The sequence below is a fragment of the Phascolarctos cinereus genome, unplaced genomic scaffold, assembly GCF_003287225.1.
Source record: "Phascolarctos cinereus isolate Bilbo 61053 unplaced genomic scaffold, phaCin_HiC Scaffold_4;HRSCAF=312, whole genome shotgun sequence".
Lineage (NCBI taxonomy): Eukaryota > Metazoa > Chordata > Mammalia > Diprotodontia > Phascolarctidae > Phascolarctos > Phascolarctos cinereus.
The window spans coordinates 201,949,236-201,964,095 of record NW_027555847.1 but is presented as its reverse complement, the minus strand read 5'-3'; the positions used below and the strand labels follow the sequence as shown (position 1 = coordinate 201,964,095).

At 36.1% G+C, this 14,860-nt stretch overlaps 1 protein-coding gene across 1 annotated transcript in view; it reads left to right on the top strand.

Annotated features, from left to right (window-relative positions):
• The first annotated feature begins 6,575 nt into the window (after positions 1–6,575).
• The window catches only part of LOC110200851 (atrial natriuretic peptide receptor 1-like), a 127,671-nt gene continuing 119,386 nt past the window's right edge, over positions 6,576–14,860 (top strand). The window contains exons 1-2 of the mRNA XM_078151924.1: positions 6,576–6,720; positions 7,098–7,203. Coding sequence (XP_078008050.1) covers positions 6,679–6,720; positions 7,098–7,203 — 148 coding nt within the window. The 5' untranslated portion in view covers positions 6,576–6,678. The remainder of the gene's footprint in view (positions 6,721–7,097; positions 7,204–14,860) is intronic.

Sequence of the window (14,860 nt, the reverse complement as noted above, 5' to 3'; positions counted from 1 at the left end):
TAAAGTTGATGTCAGAATGGGGGAAAACAAAGAAAGAAACCAAGAGTCCCATGATGCTCTTATTTACTTTTGACATACAGGATTATCTGATCTTGTTATTTTCTCACAAGTTTTCACTCTGATTCCAGTTCCTTTAGGAAGATCAGATGCTGTTGATGATCCAACCTCACACATGTAAATGTAAATAACAACACATTTGCAAGTAGAAGCTTTCCACTCTTGGGTTCAATAGTTATACAAATGAATTTGCTTATAAGAGTCTGACTTTACTGCATTTATCATAAAAGACTTGGGAGGATACTAAGTAATTAATTCTAAAACACTGCATATCAATAAGTTGTTTATAATAAAACATGTTTGTACCATAGGACAAACATATAAATGGTATGAACAGGTATTATTTCCACAATAGTAATAAACTTTGAATAAAATTGACTTTTGCATTAATGTCAAAATATTCCATAAGTTACCTCCCTGTAAGGAAATTGATTCTCTTCCTCAAACCAAACAGAAGATGATTCTGATCTAGTTTCAGTAATCAATAGAATAACAGCTAGGTCCTTTAAAATAGATTGTACCAACACCCAGTTATTCTTACATCATTTTGAAATTTAAAGATCTTAATTCCATGCATATCTATCTATCTATCTATCTATCTATCTATCTATCTATCTATCTATATATCTATCTAGTAATAGGCAGATGACTAGGTCAGATACCCATTTACTAAGTTGTTTAGGATATAGAAAGAATATAATTTTAGGCTGAATAGCTCAGATCTTAAACACACGTTTTATAATAGTAGTTCAGCAGTATGGGATAGTGATTCAACATTGTGTTTGTACCTTTGTTTCACAAACGTCTTTTCCCTTTGTCTAATTATTTCCACATCATTCAGAAAGAATGTTTTATTCCAGGGATTTAATCTTTCACATGACTATGCAGGCAGGCAGATGACAAGCCCAGACACAAATTTACCCACTTGTTTGGGATATGGAATGACTACACATTCATATTGAGAATAGCAAGATGTCACATACTTGCATCGCGCTCATATTTTTTACTGATCTCTTGTTCTGGTTATAGAAATTTTCTATAAAAGAAGAATAGTGACGTAACTATACAACAAGGGAATAATGCTTCCCTAACTTTATGTCAATTCCAGGTAAAAGTTATATAATGGCCAATTGCATTGGGCCAAGCTTAAAGTCAGCTAGGTGGGATATTCATATTGGGGAAATTGAGTCAGGAGAATCCTACCTCAGCTCATGCAAATAGTCCTTCTCCCAATCTTTCCTATGAGAACACCCCTTGCCGTTTGTAGATGCGAAACTCCACAGGGTCGCTGGCGCCATCGATCATTGGCTCAATAGCATTCCTTAATGCTCGTACCTGGAGTCAGATTCAAGAATAATATCAGTTAACAGTCCCATAAAGTCTTAAAATAGCAAGTTCCAATAATCAGAGCTTCAGGTGGGTTCAGCTTTCAAGGATAACATATCCTAGATAAAAAGTATTGATTATAACCTCACACTGATAACAATAAGAGATTCATCACAACTTGATATAACTAATACTCATGCTAAGCAGATTTTTTTCTCTTCCTAAATTCAACATTGCACAAATGATTTTGCTTTACGATGTTTAATAACAAACAATAAAACACTTGGGATGCATAGATATAATAATCCCAAATTATATGTAGAGAACAGACTTTCTAAGTTGTCTTTGGTGTTTGTGGGTTGAGAAGTCTGGAAACTGCTACCGCTGTCTGTGATTCAGATTCCTGAGGCCTGCTCCAGGTCTGCTGGGGCCCTGTCTTTGCCTGGCCAGCCCATTCTGGACTTTGCTTCTCTCTCAGCCTGGTACAGCAGATCTTTCCTATCAGCCATCCAGGTTGTCTTGGGCTGGAAATTTGTTTCACTGTCTTTTTGTGGGTTCTGCTGCTCTAGAATTTGTTTAAAGTCATTTTTTTACAGATATTTGGAGGGGTTTGGGGGGAGATCTCAAGCAAGTCAGTGCTTTTACTCTGCCATCTTGGCTCCACCCCTCCAGGAAAGACTTTCTTAACTTAATTTTTACCTTTTGCAACATACAATTCTTCTTGCAAAAATTGCTTTAAATTTTGATATGTTGGAAAGGATGCAGTACTGGGAGTCAGGAGATATGGGCTCTACTCTCAGCTCTGCCAAACTAAGTGATTTTGAACAAGTCACTTCTTCTCTAGGTCTCAATTTCCTTTTCTTTAAAATAAAGCGATTAGATTAGTTAATTGCTAAAGCCCCTTCTGGTTTCCAGTGCTTTGTGATTTCAAATAGTTCAAAATTCCAATATTCAGACTCTGACCACTAGGTGGCAGTCATGGAATAATATTCATTTTCTCCATTATTAGAATCTAATTAATAAAAACAAAACAAAACCTCCAGTTAGAAGAAAAAAAATTATTCTATGGTATTGACCATTTGATGTTTCCATTTTGAACTTAACATTAACACCAAAAACAATTTGCATTTCTGTATATATGCGTGTGTATATAAAACAAAGAGGGCTGTGCATGAAACTGAACATCTCTCTTGTGTACAGCATGTTCTTTTAAAGTATCTAATAAATTTGATCTGTAACTCTTAAATAACTCATGATTGCCTGTGATTTTTTTCTGGCCTGCTTTCTGTTCTCTTCCGTACATAAAAATGCTTCAATGGCCCTTTCTTCTTTTTCTTCTTCTTTTTTTTTTTGGCAACCCTATTCCTACCCCATTCCTTTCTACCTTCTCAAGCCACCTTTGAAAAAAAGAAAAACAACTCTATGTAGTTAAGCAAAACAAATTCTAGCACTCGGGTATTTGGAAGACTATTCAGACAAGGTAGTGTTGTAGTACATTGGGTAAAGAACTGCTCTCAAGGGGCAGCTAGGTGGTGTAGTGGATAGAGCATGGGCTCTGGATTTGGACCTGAGTTCAAATCTGGCATCAAACTCATGGTACTTACTAGCTGTGTGACCCTGGGCAAGTCATTTAACCCCATTGCCTAGCTCAAAAAAAAAAAAAAGAAGTGTTCTCAAGCTACAGAAGACCTGGTTTCAAGACTTTCCTCTGGCTTTGAAACCACTGATAAGTTATTTGACCTGTTAGTGGTCTTTAAGCTTTTTTCCTCCTTACATCCATATCAGTAAAATAATTTTGAGCACACACCCCTAATATATGTATATTAGTCACAGATATTAAATTGATGTCTTACTATACTAGTAATCATATACATCAGAGATTTTATACAAAATTGAAATAAAAAGTATGACATGAAGGCAAAATCTTTGATTTCTAAAATTTGGTCTTGGAATCAATAGGAAGTTATTGGAGTTTAATTTGTAGGGGAATGACATAGTCAAACCTATGCTTTGGGAAACTGTGATAGTTGGGTGAAGACCAGGTTGGAGTAGGGAGACATGAGGTTAATTAGGAATCTATTTCAATAATCCAAGGGAAAAGTGATATCACCTGGTAGGGTGATGACTGTACAGTAAAAGAAGGAGATATATGTGAGAGTTGTTATTGAGTTAGAAATGACAAATTTGCAACCAATTGGGTGTATAAAATAAAAGATGGTGAATATGAAAGGCTGACATCCAGTGGTTGAAAGCAGGGTGTTCTGGAAAGTAATAGGAAAGTTTGAAAGAGGGATGGGTTTGAAGGGAAAAGAAAATATGAAATATGATAATTCTAGTGCAGATTGCATCCCATCTGTGCCTATTCATCTTGTGAGATTCAACTTACTGTTCCATAAAAAAGGAAAAGGGTGGGGGGAGGGTGCAGACCTCAGCATTTGTTGCAGAAATGAGGTGATCTGGGCCTGCATAGGTACTGTGGGTGCCTAGGTTCCAGTTAGGTTACAGCTAAATTGACACTCAGGGCAGCCACAGGAAGTCAGAGGTGGGAGGGAGTGGAACTGGACACTGTTTAGCAACGATGAGTAAAAGAATAGTGTAGATCAATGGTGTTAAATGTAGATGAAACAAGGCCAACTAAACTACATAAGAATCTTTGAGGGCCACAAATTGGCTTAGTTTTAAGATGTTATATTATCTGTATTTTGTTTTATTTTTATTTACTTTGTTAACTATTTATCAATTATATTTTAATCTGGTTTGGGCACACTTGAGAGTGTTGTGGGCAGCTGATACTTCTGGGGTAGAGGATTGGCTATTGAGGTGTGATGTCATCATCTTCCCACCTGATTTGTCAACCCATCACAGCACTTGAGATAGACCATGGCTGTTTAGGTAAGCACAGCACCTGCACCAAGCAACTCCTCAAAATTCTAAGTTGTAGAACAGTTGCTGATCTGCAATGGTAGAGGAAGTTACCTCATTAGGAGTTCCCAATAGCAATTAAATCATAGGTCTCGGGTGGGGGGTGGGGGAAGCTACTAGTATTTCTCAGACTGGAGATTCTTCAAAATGGAATCTCTAAGCATCAATTTCTTCTATATGTTTTTGGTAAGGTGTTCATGACTTTATCTTCTGAAGTGGTCGCCCCTCCTTCCTCTTGTGGTAAATAATCATAGATTCCAAATGCAATTGTTCTGTCATCATTTTCAATAGGTCATTGTAGAAATGCAGTAGTATAGCAGGATAATTCTACTTGTGTTTTTCTATTATCTTTCCAGTCTCATGAACAAATACACTTCAGTAAGCTAGGTAGGTGGTATAGTGGCTAAAGTGCTGGGCCTGGAGTCAGGAAGGCCTGAGTTCAAATTTGGCCTCAGATGCTTACAAGCTGTGTGATCCTAAGCAAGTCACTTAAACTTAGTTCCTTCAACTGTAAAATGTATATGTAAAAATAAAATGTAAATGTAAAATAGAACCCACCTCCCAGGACTGTTGTGAGCATCAAATACTTGGAAAGAATTCTCCACAATGGCTGGCACATAGTAGGTGTTTAATAAATACCTGTTTCCTTCTTTGGAATCATTTGGCTTATCTAGATATCATGCCATCTTCTCTGAACTCATTTTCTCAGCTGCTTTGTGTGTGTGTGTGTGTGTGTGTGTGTGTGTGTGTGTGTGTAGTGGTATGGCTCATATTGTTCCATTTTTCATCCTCTACAAAGTGTGTGTTAATTTAGAAGATCTTGTCAAGTTTTCTTCCTATTCACTCTTTGTAGTCTACAATAGACACATATACATAAGCAGCAGTTATTGTTGTGTTCTATTTGCTTATGTTTATTGTCAACATCACAAAAGAGGGTCTAATGAAATTAAGTTTCTTGTTGCCATTGCAGTACATGAAGAAACCGATTCTATCAACAACTTTATTTACTTTGGGGAGAGTCCATGAACTATTATTCAATCTAGCTGCAAATTACTAGTGTGTTTTGGTTTCATTTATAGCAAGAATGTTGATGCACATGATAAATTTTTGTTGAAAGAATAGATATGTATGGAAGCAAAAAAAATTCCACAGCCTTTTTTTTTCTGACTCCTTTAAGATCCATAAGACTGTTCTGTGTCAGACTGCTCTTGGGAAGGAGAGAAAGTTTCCCCTCTTTCTTTTTGTCTACCCCTCATCACTTCTTTGGACTTTTCTATGCTGGGAACCCACCATTCTAGAACCTACCATGCCTTATGAAGTACATGAAGTAGTTTTTATTCATAATACATTCACAATTCTGTTTCATATTCTGAGGGACGTGTTTGGAATGAGGTACTTGCATTCTTTAGTTTTTCTTTCCTCTCTAAAAGACGACTAGGTTGTAGTAGAGATTTGTTGTTCTTGATTCTGTTTACAATTCCATAATTTTGGATTTGAATACACTAAAATTCTAGTTCAGTGCCTCCTTATTGTGTGGAGTCTAGAAGGCATTGGGTAATACTCTGGCTCTATTATTAAATTTCTGTCACCCAAAGATCAGTCCAGCTAAATGCTGAGCAGCTCACCAGTAGATGGTTGCCACTTTGGGATTAATCTTTAATACTATGGCAATTCACAAAGACTATTTACTTAAGGCTTGGAAGGGATACATTCTGTATTGGGAAAGGAAACATCCACATTGATGAAATCGCATACCCTTTTCATCATACAAGAAATATATGAATTAAAGTTGAGAATAGCTAATTTATGTTGAGAACAGCGGTAGTTGTTCCTGAAATTAAGACCATATGTAGAAAACTTCTTTTCTACTTATCTAACTTAAAAACCTGCAGCTCTTGAAGGTGATTGTCCCATTTTGGCGACATCAAAAGAGGAGAGGAATATAAAGGACAATCAGCTTATAAAGGTTGGATTCTAATTAAATTTCTCCTCAATTTTTAGCTTTAAACTTTTAGATAACAGATTGAACATGAGGCAGAATAGACAGCTAATAACCCCTGGGAAAAAACACTTAGAGACATAGGAGCTGTCCAGGTGCTGAGGTGATGCTAGTTGGTCATAAGGTTGGCCCTCCAAACAGAAAGAGGGAGTGGAAAAGCTTGCAAGGAAGGGGGGGGGAGGGACAGTGGATTACCCAATAGTGCCGCCCCTTGGCACAGCTGGTGGCTGCCTCTATCCCAAGAGAGAATGGAGAAATAGGCTGGGAGATGGAGAGCTGAGAAGAGAAAGGTTAGCTCTCTGGAAGAGGAGACTGTCACTGAGAGTGCAAAACAACAGAAGTCTCTTCCTGGATCCTTTTACCTTCTAGGCAGCATGAAAGCTATTCTGCTGCTCAGTTTCCTTTCTAGCTTACTGGTGGGTGAGGGCAGCAGCTGGGGAAGGAGGGCATACTCTACTAGAAAAAGACCTGGGTGTCTGGGATCATCGGATGGCACTCTACAACAGGGGAAGAGGGAATACCAGTATGGGAGAGGGAAATGGCCATCATTTGAGTATGGGTTAAAAGCTTTAGCAGTATGAAGGGACCTAAATGAATCTTTTCCAAGTCAGTTCAGAGTGTCCCATGGAAAGCTATCTTTGAAGGCTGGTTGATTTTTAAACTTCCATGCTTCTCACTAAACTTTCCTCCAAAGTTGGTGAGAAGGGTAGGGAGTAGGAAAGATGCAAAAAAAGAAAGAAAATAGACTTCTTGCACAGACTTGGCTTATAGATTTCATGTGGCCCCCTGGCAGGTGCTTCTAATTGCCAACACCCACGGGTGGCATGACCTGGACAACACCAATTTTGACTGCTGGCCCCTGGAGAAACCTGATGAGATGAATATGCTGGATTGTGGAGGTGAGTGGGGTACTCTGGTGGGAACAGTGCCCTGTTTGCTTTTTTATTTTTTGGTCTAAAAATCTTTTGCCCTAAGCTATCCTTGATCGTGAGTGCATAATTTGGAGGAGGGCAAACACCTAGAGAGATATGGGACAGCAGTGTCCTGAATTCATCTGTGTCTCTGGGTTGTCAACGCAGACCTCCAGCGCTGGTTTTCTGGTAAACTCGTAGCTAGTTATCAACACATCCACATTTGTATTACTTCTACTGGGTGTGATTGATTTTTATTCTGGCCCTTTAAGTTAGCAAAAGTAACTGAAATTGAACGTTGCATATTTGCAAGCATGACATTTAACAGCAATTATATGTGTCAGATATAGGAATCCTTCCTGATAAATTGATATGGTACATATTTCTTTATATTGATTTGATTTTAAAAAGAGATGCCCAGTAATAAATAGGTTAAACTAGAGATTTCTTCATATATCTATATCTATATCTATATCTATATCTATATCTATATCTATATCTATATCTATATCTATATCTATATCTATATCTATATCTATATCTATATCTATATCTATATCTATATCTATATCTATATCTATATCTATATCTACATCTACATCTACATCTACATCTACATCTATATCTATATCTATATCTATATCTATATCTATATCTATATCTATATCATGAATGAAGCTGAATCAACCATACTATCCTGTAACTCAAGGTTTCTAAATCCACTCACTTTTAATTCAAGAAGATTAATAGAAAGGAAATAGAGTAGTCCTTGCCCTCCCCAGCTGCTATATTAAAGTAACAATAAACTGCTGTGTGCCTAAAGTGAAAGAGATAATTTGATAGGTTGGAGACTTAGACAATTAGGTTTTAAAATATTTGGTGTGCCAGGTGCTCAAATTTAACATGTCATCAATACGTTTGTGTTGTGATGACTATTTTCCACATCAATAGCAATTTTGTTCAGGCAACTTAAAGTGGTTTGGTAAAACTTTAAGATTTCAATTATGCATATAGAGAAATGTGTCATTTCTAAGTACTTGCATAATTCCTGTCATTGTAGTGGGTATATAATTGCTTTTAGTTCATTAATCTATTCTTTGTCATACTTTCAAAACATCCAGTGAATTTTCACACACACACACACACACACACACACACACACACACACACACTGGCATCATTAAGAGCAAGATAATGACAATTATCCCTATTTCTCCTCGCATCCATTTTCTCATTACTTTTGGTATCATGTAAGAATTGAATGCTTTACTTATTCCCCACTCTATCCTCAAAGTACCCCATTTCCCTTTGAAAACCTTACAGATGACTAGCAGCATCAGTACCACTACCACATCTTTTGGGTCACCATCAAATATAAGTATGACCATGTGTACATAAATCCCAAATAACAGAACTGAACATCTGGCCAACCTTCCCCCTTTTACAGATTAAGATACTAAGGACCGGAGGTGAAATGATTTCTCTGAAATTACACAGCTGAGAAGTTGCAGAGTTTAGGGAAAACCTAAGTCTTTCAGAGTCTTGACTCCAATGTCCACTTCTCTCTTTATATTAGGCTTCCACCCTGAAATTAGTTTATTATTCCATATGCTACATTTACTTAAGTGCAGGTTTATTCAAAAGGAGCTTGATTTATAAATCAAAATGTTGTAGACTTGCCATATATAAGGTCCATTGCCTTATTCACTGTGATTTCCTTTTTCTTGAAAGAAAATTATAATTTTTTCTTTTTACTGAAATTACCCAACTGTATAGGTCATTTCCCACTGTATAAGAAAACGCTCAGGGCAAATTATAGTAGAAAAGAATTTCCTCCAATGATATTCTTATTCTGTTTGTTTGGATTCAGCACCAACAAAAAAAATCTTGTTATTGTCCTCATTGTTATTTAGCCATCCAAAGAGGCTCATATGTTTATCATTTTTTAATGAGTCTAAAAATTTATGCTTTGGGGGACCTCTTGAGGAAGTGCTAAAAGGGGTTAAAAAAACTGGGGATATTTAGCCTAGAAAAGGGAGCAATAGTTCTTTTCATGAATTTGAAAGTCTGTAATATGGAAGAGGGATGAAATTTATCTTGTTTAGGCTTACTGGGCAGAACTAGGAGCAATAGGGAGAAGGCTGAGGGAGGGAGCACTTACTAGTTAGTGAATGAGTCGCAGAAATGTAGGAATAGAATTATGTGAAAGCCTGTAATAGAACAGAATATTGTGTTTAAGAAGGACTAGTTTGGCAGTAATATGCTAATATGCAGGATGGATTAGAAGGAGAAAACCTCAAGAAGAGAAGAACAGAGATTAAGTTCTTGGAAGAGGTGAGGCAATCAGTTGGTAGAAGTGATAGATAAGAAATATTTTTTAAAAACAATTAATTAAGTTTTAGTTTTCAACATTCAGTTTCATAAGATTTTGAGTTTCAAATTTTCTTCCCATCTCTCCCCTTCTTGTCACAAGACAGAATGCAATTTGACATAGGCTCTACATTTACATTCATATTAAACCTATTTTTATATTAGTCATGTTGTAAAGAAGTAGAACCAATGAGAGAAACAATGAGAAAGAAGAAACAAGCAAAAAAAAAAAGAGAAAGAGAGAGAGAGCAAATAATATCCTTTAATCTATATTCAAACCCCATAGTTCTTTTTCTGGATGTGGACAACATTTTCTATCATGAGTCCTTTAGAGTTGTCTTAGATTCTTGTGTTGCTAAGAAGAGATGAATCTATCAAAGTTAATCATTGTCCAATGTGGCTGTTACTGTGTACAATGTTCTCCTGGTTCTGCTCACTTCACTCAGCATCACTTCATTCAAGTCTTTCTAGATTTTTCTGTAGTCTGACTGCTCATCGTTTCTTATATCACAATAGTATTCCATTACATTAATATACTACAGCCTGTTCAGCCATTCCCCTATTGATGGCCATACCCTCAATTTCCAATTCTTTGTCACCACAAAAAGAGCTGTTATAAATATTTTTGTACATGTGGGTCCTTCTCCCATTTGTATGATCTCTTTGGGATATAAATCTAGAAGTGGTGTTGTTGGGTCAAAGAGCACGTATAGTTTTATAGCCCTTTGGGCATAGTTCCAAATTGCTTTCCAGAATGGTTGGATCATTTCACAACTCTACTAACAATGCATTAGTGTTCCAGTTTTTCCACATTTTCTCTAGCATTTATCATTTTCTTGTTTTGTCATGGTAGCCAATCTGATACGTGTGATGTGGTACCTCAAAGTCATTTTGATTTGCATTTCTCTGATCAACAGTGACTTAGAGCATTTTTCATATGACTAATAGCTCTAATTTCTTCATCTGAAAACTGCCTGTTCATATCCTTTGACTACTTATCAATTGGAGAATTACTTGCATTCTTAGAAATTTGACTCAGTTCTCTATATATTTGAGAAACGAGGCCTTTGTCAGAGACCCTGGTTGTAAAAATTCTTTCCCAGTTTTCTGCTTCCCTCCTAATCTTGGTTCCATTGGCTTTGTTTGTGCAAAAACTTTTCAATTTAATGTAATCAGCATCATTCATTTTGCATTTCTTAATGTTCTTTTCTCTTGTTTGGTCGTAAATTCTTCCATTCTCCATAAATCTGGAAGTAAACTATTCCTTGTTCTCCTGGTTTGCTTATAGTATCAGCCTCTATATCTAAATCATGAACCCGTTTTGACTTTATTTTGGTATACAATGTAAGATGTTGGTCTATGCCTAGCCTCTGCATAATGTTTTCCAGTTTTCCCAGAAGTTTTTATCAAATAGTGAGTTCTTATCCCAGAAGCTGGAGTCTTTGGGTTTATCAAACAGTAGATTACTACAGTCACTGACTACTATGTCTTGTGTACCTAACCTATTTCCACAGATCCACCACTCTATTTCTTAGCCAGTACCAAGTAGTTTTGATGATTGCTGCTTTATAATACAATTTAAGATCTGGTATGGCTAGGGCACCTTCCCTAGCATTTCTTTTCATTAATTCTTTTGATATTCTGGACTTTTGTTCTCCTGGATGAATTTTGTTATTATTTTTTCTAGCTCTATAAAATAATTTTTGGTAGTTTGATTAGTATGGCACTGAATGAGTAAATTGATTTAAGTAGAATTGTCATTTGTATTATATTATCTTGGCTTACCCATGAGCATCTGATGTTTTTTCAATTATTTAGATCTGATATTATTTATTTATTATCTGACACTGAAAAGTGTTTTGTAATTGTGTTTGCTTTGGCAGGTAGGCTCTCAAATATTTTATAATGTCTGTAGTAACTTTAAATGGAATTTCTCTTTCTATCTCTTGATGTTGCGCTTTGTCAGTAATTTATAGAAATGCTGATGATTTATGTGGATTTATTTATATCCTACAAGTTTGCTCAATTTGTTTATTATTTCAATCAGTTTTTTTATTTGATTTGCTAGGATTCTCTAAGTATATCATTGTATAATCTGCAAAGAGTGATACTTAGTTTCTTCTTTGCCTATTCTAATTCCTTCAATTTCTTTTTCTTCTCATTGCTAAAGCCAACCTTTCTAGTACCATATTGAATAACAGTGCTGATGATGGACATCCTTGTTTCACCTCTAATCTTATTGGAAATGCTTCTAGCTTATACTCATTACATATAATGCTTGCTGATGGTGTTAGGTAATGTTACTTATCATTTTAAGGAAGACTCCCTGTATTCCTATGCTCTCTAGCATTTTTAATACAAATGGGTATTGTATTTTGTCAAAAGCTTTTTCTGCGTCTATTAAGATAATCATATGGTTTCTGTTAGTTTTGCTGTTGATATGGTCAATTATGCTGATAGTTTTCCTAATATTGAACCAGTCCCACATTCCTGGTATAAATCCTACCTGGTCATAGTGATAAGTCACTGTATTTGTTTTGCTAATATTTTATTGAAAATTTTTCCATCTATGTTCATTAGGGAAATTGGTCTATGATCTTCTTTCTCTGTTTTGATTCTTCCAGTTTTAGGTATCAGTAACATATTTGTACCATAAAAAGAATTTGATAGGGCTCCTTCTTTGCCTATTTTCCCAAATAGTCTATATAATATTGGAATTAATTATTCTTTAAATGTTTGATAGAATTCACTTTTAAATCCATCTGGCCCTGGAGATTTTTTATTAGAGAGTTCATTGATGGTTTGTTCAATTTCCTTTTCTGAAATGGGCTTGTTTAAGTATTTTATTTCCTCTTCTGTTAATCTGGGCAATTTAAATTTTTGTAAATATTCATCCATTTCACTAAGATTTTCAAATTTATTGGCATACAGTTAGGAAACATAGCTCTTAATTATTGTTTTAATTTCCACTTCATTGGTGGTGAATAGACAAGAAATATTTCAAAGGAAACATTGACAAGATGTTGGAAGATTGGATACGGGACATGAAGGAGAAGCATATCAAATGTTTTGAGATTGGGTAACTGGGAAATGATGTCATCAATATAGTGTCATACTAACGTGATAGAAAGGGGTAGAACCCTGACATGGTACAGGCAAACTAGAACTCTAGTGAAGATTAAGGTAAAAAATGAAAGGTAAGAGTTATCACCGGAGGAGGCTAGATCCAGAAAATGCTCAGAAGCTAGAAGCTGAAATGGAAACTGGTATTCAGAAGCTAGCTTAGTAATTGGGAGTTGGGAAATACAGAAGTGCCAGAAGCCAAGGCAAGGTCCTACATGGCCACAAATTAAGCAAACGAGCACAATAGCAGGTCAAAGGCACTTAAAACAAAGAGACCATGGGTAGAAAATACTTTCCTTAGAGAATTTGTTCTATGCGCCCTATATAGACTGCCTAAAGCCTTGCAGGTGGCAGCAGATAGACTATGTGTGGAAGATAGGGTGTATGTAGTCTAGGTTGATTGGAATAGCAAATAAGGTTGGGGAGTCATTAGCACAGAAAGGAGAAGCGAAGCCATGAAAATGAACAAATTCGGGGGGGAGAGAGACTATATGGAGAAATAAGCATGGGACCAAGTAGAAATGTCAAGGAAAGCTTACATTTAATGGAGATGAGAAGAAAAGGAATCAGTGAAATAGACAAACTATTGACAAAATAATATTACTGGCTCTAAATAAAGGGCCAAGTAAATAGAGATAAATCTAGCATAACATAGGATAGGATAACACAACAAGAGCAGTAATGTCACAGAAGTCACACGAAGAAAGAATTTTAAGAAAGTGTACCAATGTGTAGGAGAATTTTAAGGTGGTGTACTAAAGTGTAGGAGAATCTGAGGAGATAAAAAAAATACATTGCATTTGTCAAAAAAAAGTATCTTTTAGAAAGACATGTCTTTGGAGAGGGGAAGATAACAGTCAGATTACAGAGGCTTAAATATTGAGTGCATAAAGAGAAAATATAAGTAATGGAGGGGGCTGCAGGAAGGTAGAAAGAAAAGGTGAAAGTGAAAGGAAAGGAAGAGCTGGAGAATACTTATAGATGAAGGAGATAGCAACCTATAAGAAAAGGGAGATAGATAGATAGATAGATAAAGACCAGACAGACAGACAGACAGAGAGAAATAGAGACCAAGACAGGCAGAGAGAGGAAAAGAGAGACAGACAGATGTTGAAACAAAGATAGACAGCAGCAAAGACAGGAAGACAGAGACAAAGACAGAGAGATGAGACAAAAGGAGGGAAAGAAGGAAAGAGAGAGAGAGATCGAGTGAGAACACACAGAGACAGAAAAAGAGAGGTAGAGACAGAAAGAGACAGTGAGAGATAGAAAGAGACAGAGACACAGAGACAAAGACAGCAATTTAGAATGAGAAAGATGGTAGAAGTGTAGCAGCATGATTCTCTAGAAGTCGAGAAGGGATGGGGTCAAGGACACAAATAGCTTTAGAGAGGATGAGAGATGATTCTTCCTGAGGCTGAACAACTGGAGGACAGGCTAAGTGTAAGGTTGTTAAAGCATTACAGTGAGCATGAAGGTGATACAGGAGTTAACAAAGATGGCCTGGATCTCAGGGAAGTAGGAGGCCCCCTTATTTTAACTCACAAAATTAAATGGAAGCTACCATCTGTTAAAGAGCTTGAAGTTACAAAGAAACTTAAACTTAACAGAACATAGCTAGGTTTTTCCACATATATAAAATAAATTGAAATTAAATAAGTCAGAATTAAAGCAAAATAAGCCTACACAGTTTGATTTATATTAAAGTGTTAATATATTCCAAACCTAAACATTAAATGTACATTTTTAAGGTTGTTATAGTAACATTTATCTGCACTGAGTGCAAGAATTTTAGATATGATACCCAAATCTGTCATGCCATTTGCCCCAAGTCAGCTTTTCCTGCTTCTATGCTTTTTGTTTTCATGAAGATTCGAAATAGTCAACATGGTTTTGTAAAGATCCATTCCTATACCTTTGTGAGGGTCATTTTTAAGTAAGCAGTTTTTTACAACCTTAAATGATCAAAGAACAGAGTTGGGAGAGAGATTAATAAAGAAAGGAAATTCAAAAAAGCCAGGAAACAAGGATAAACCTAAATCATATTGGTGGTAGTTTCCCCAGTGGCTCTTCACATCCCTTCTTAGCTTTCTGACTCTGAACTGCCACAACTTTTTTGAATTCAATATCTGTGCTAAATGCTTTTGTCTCT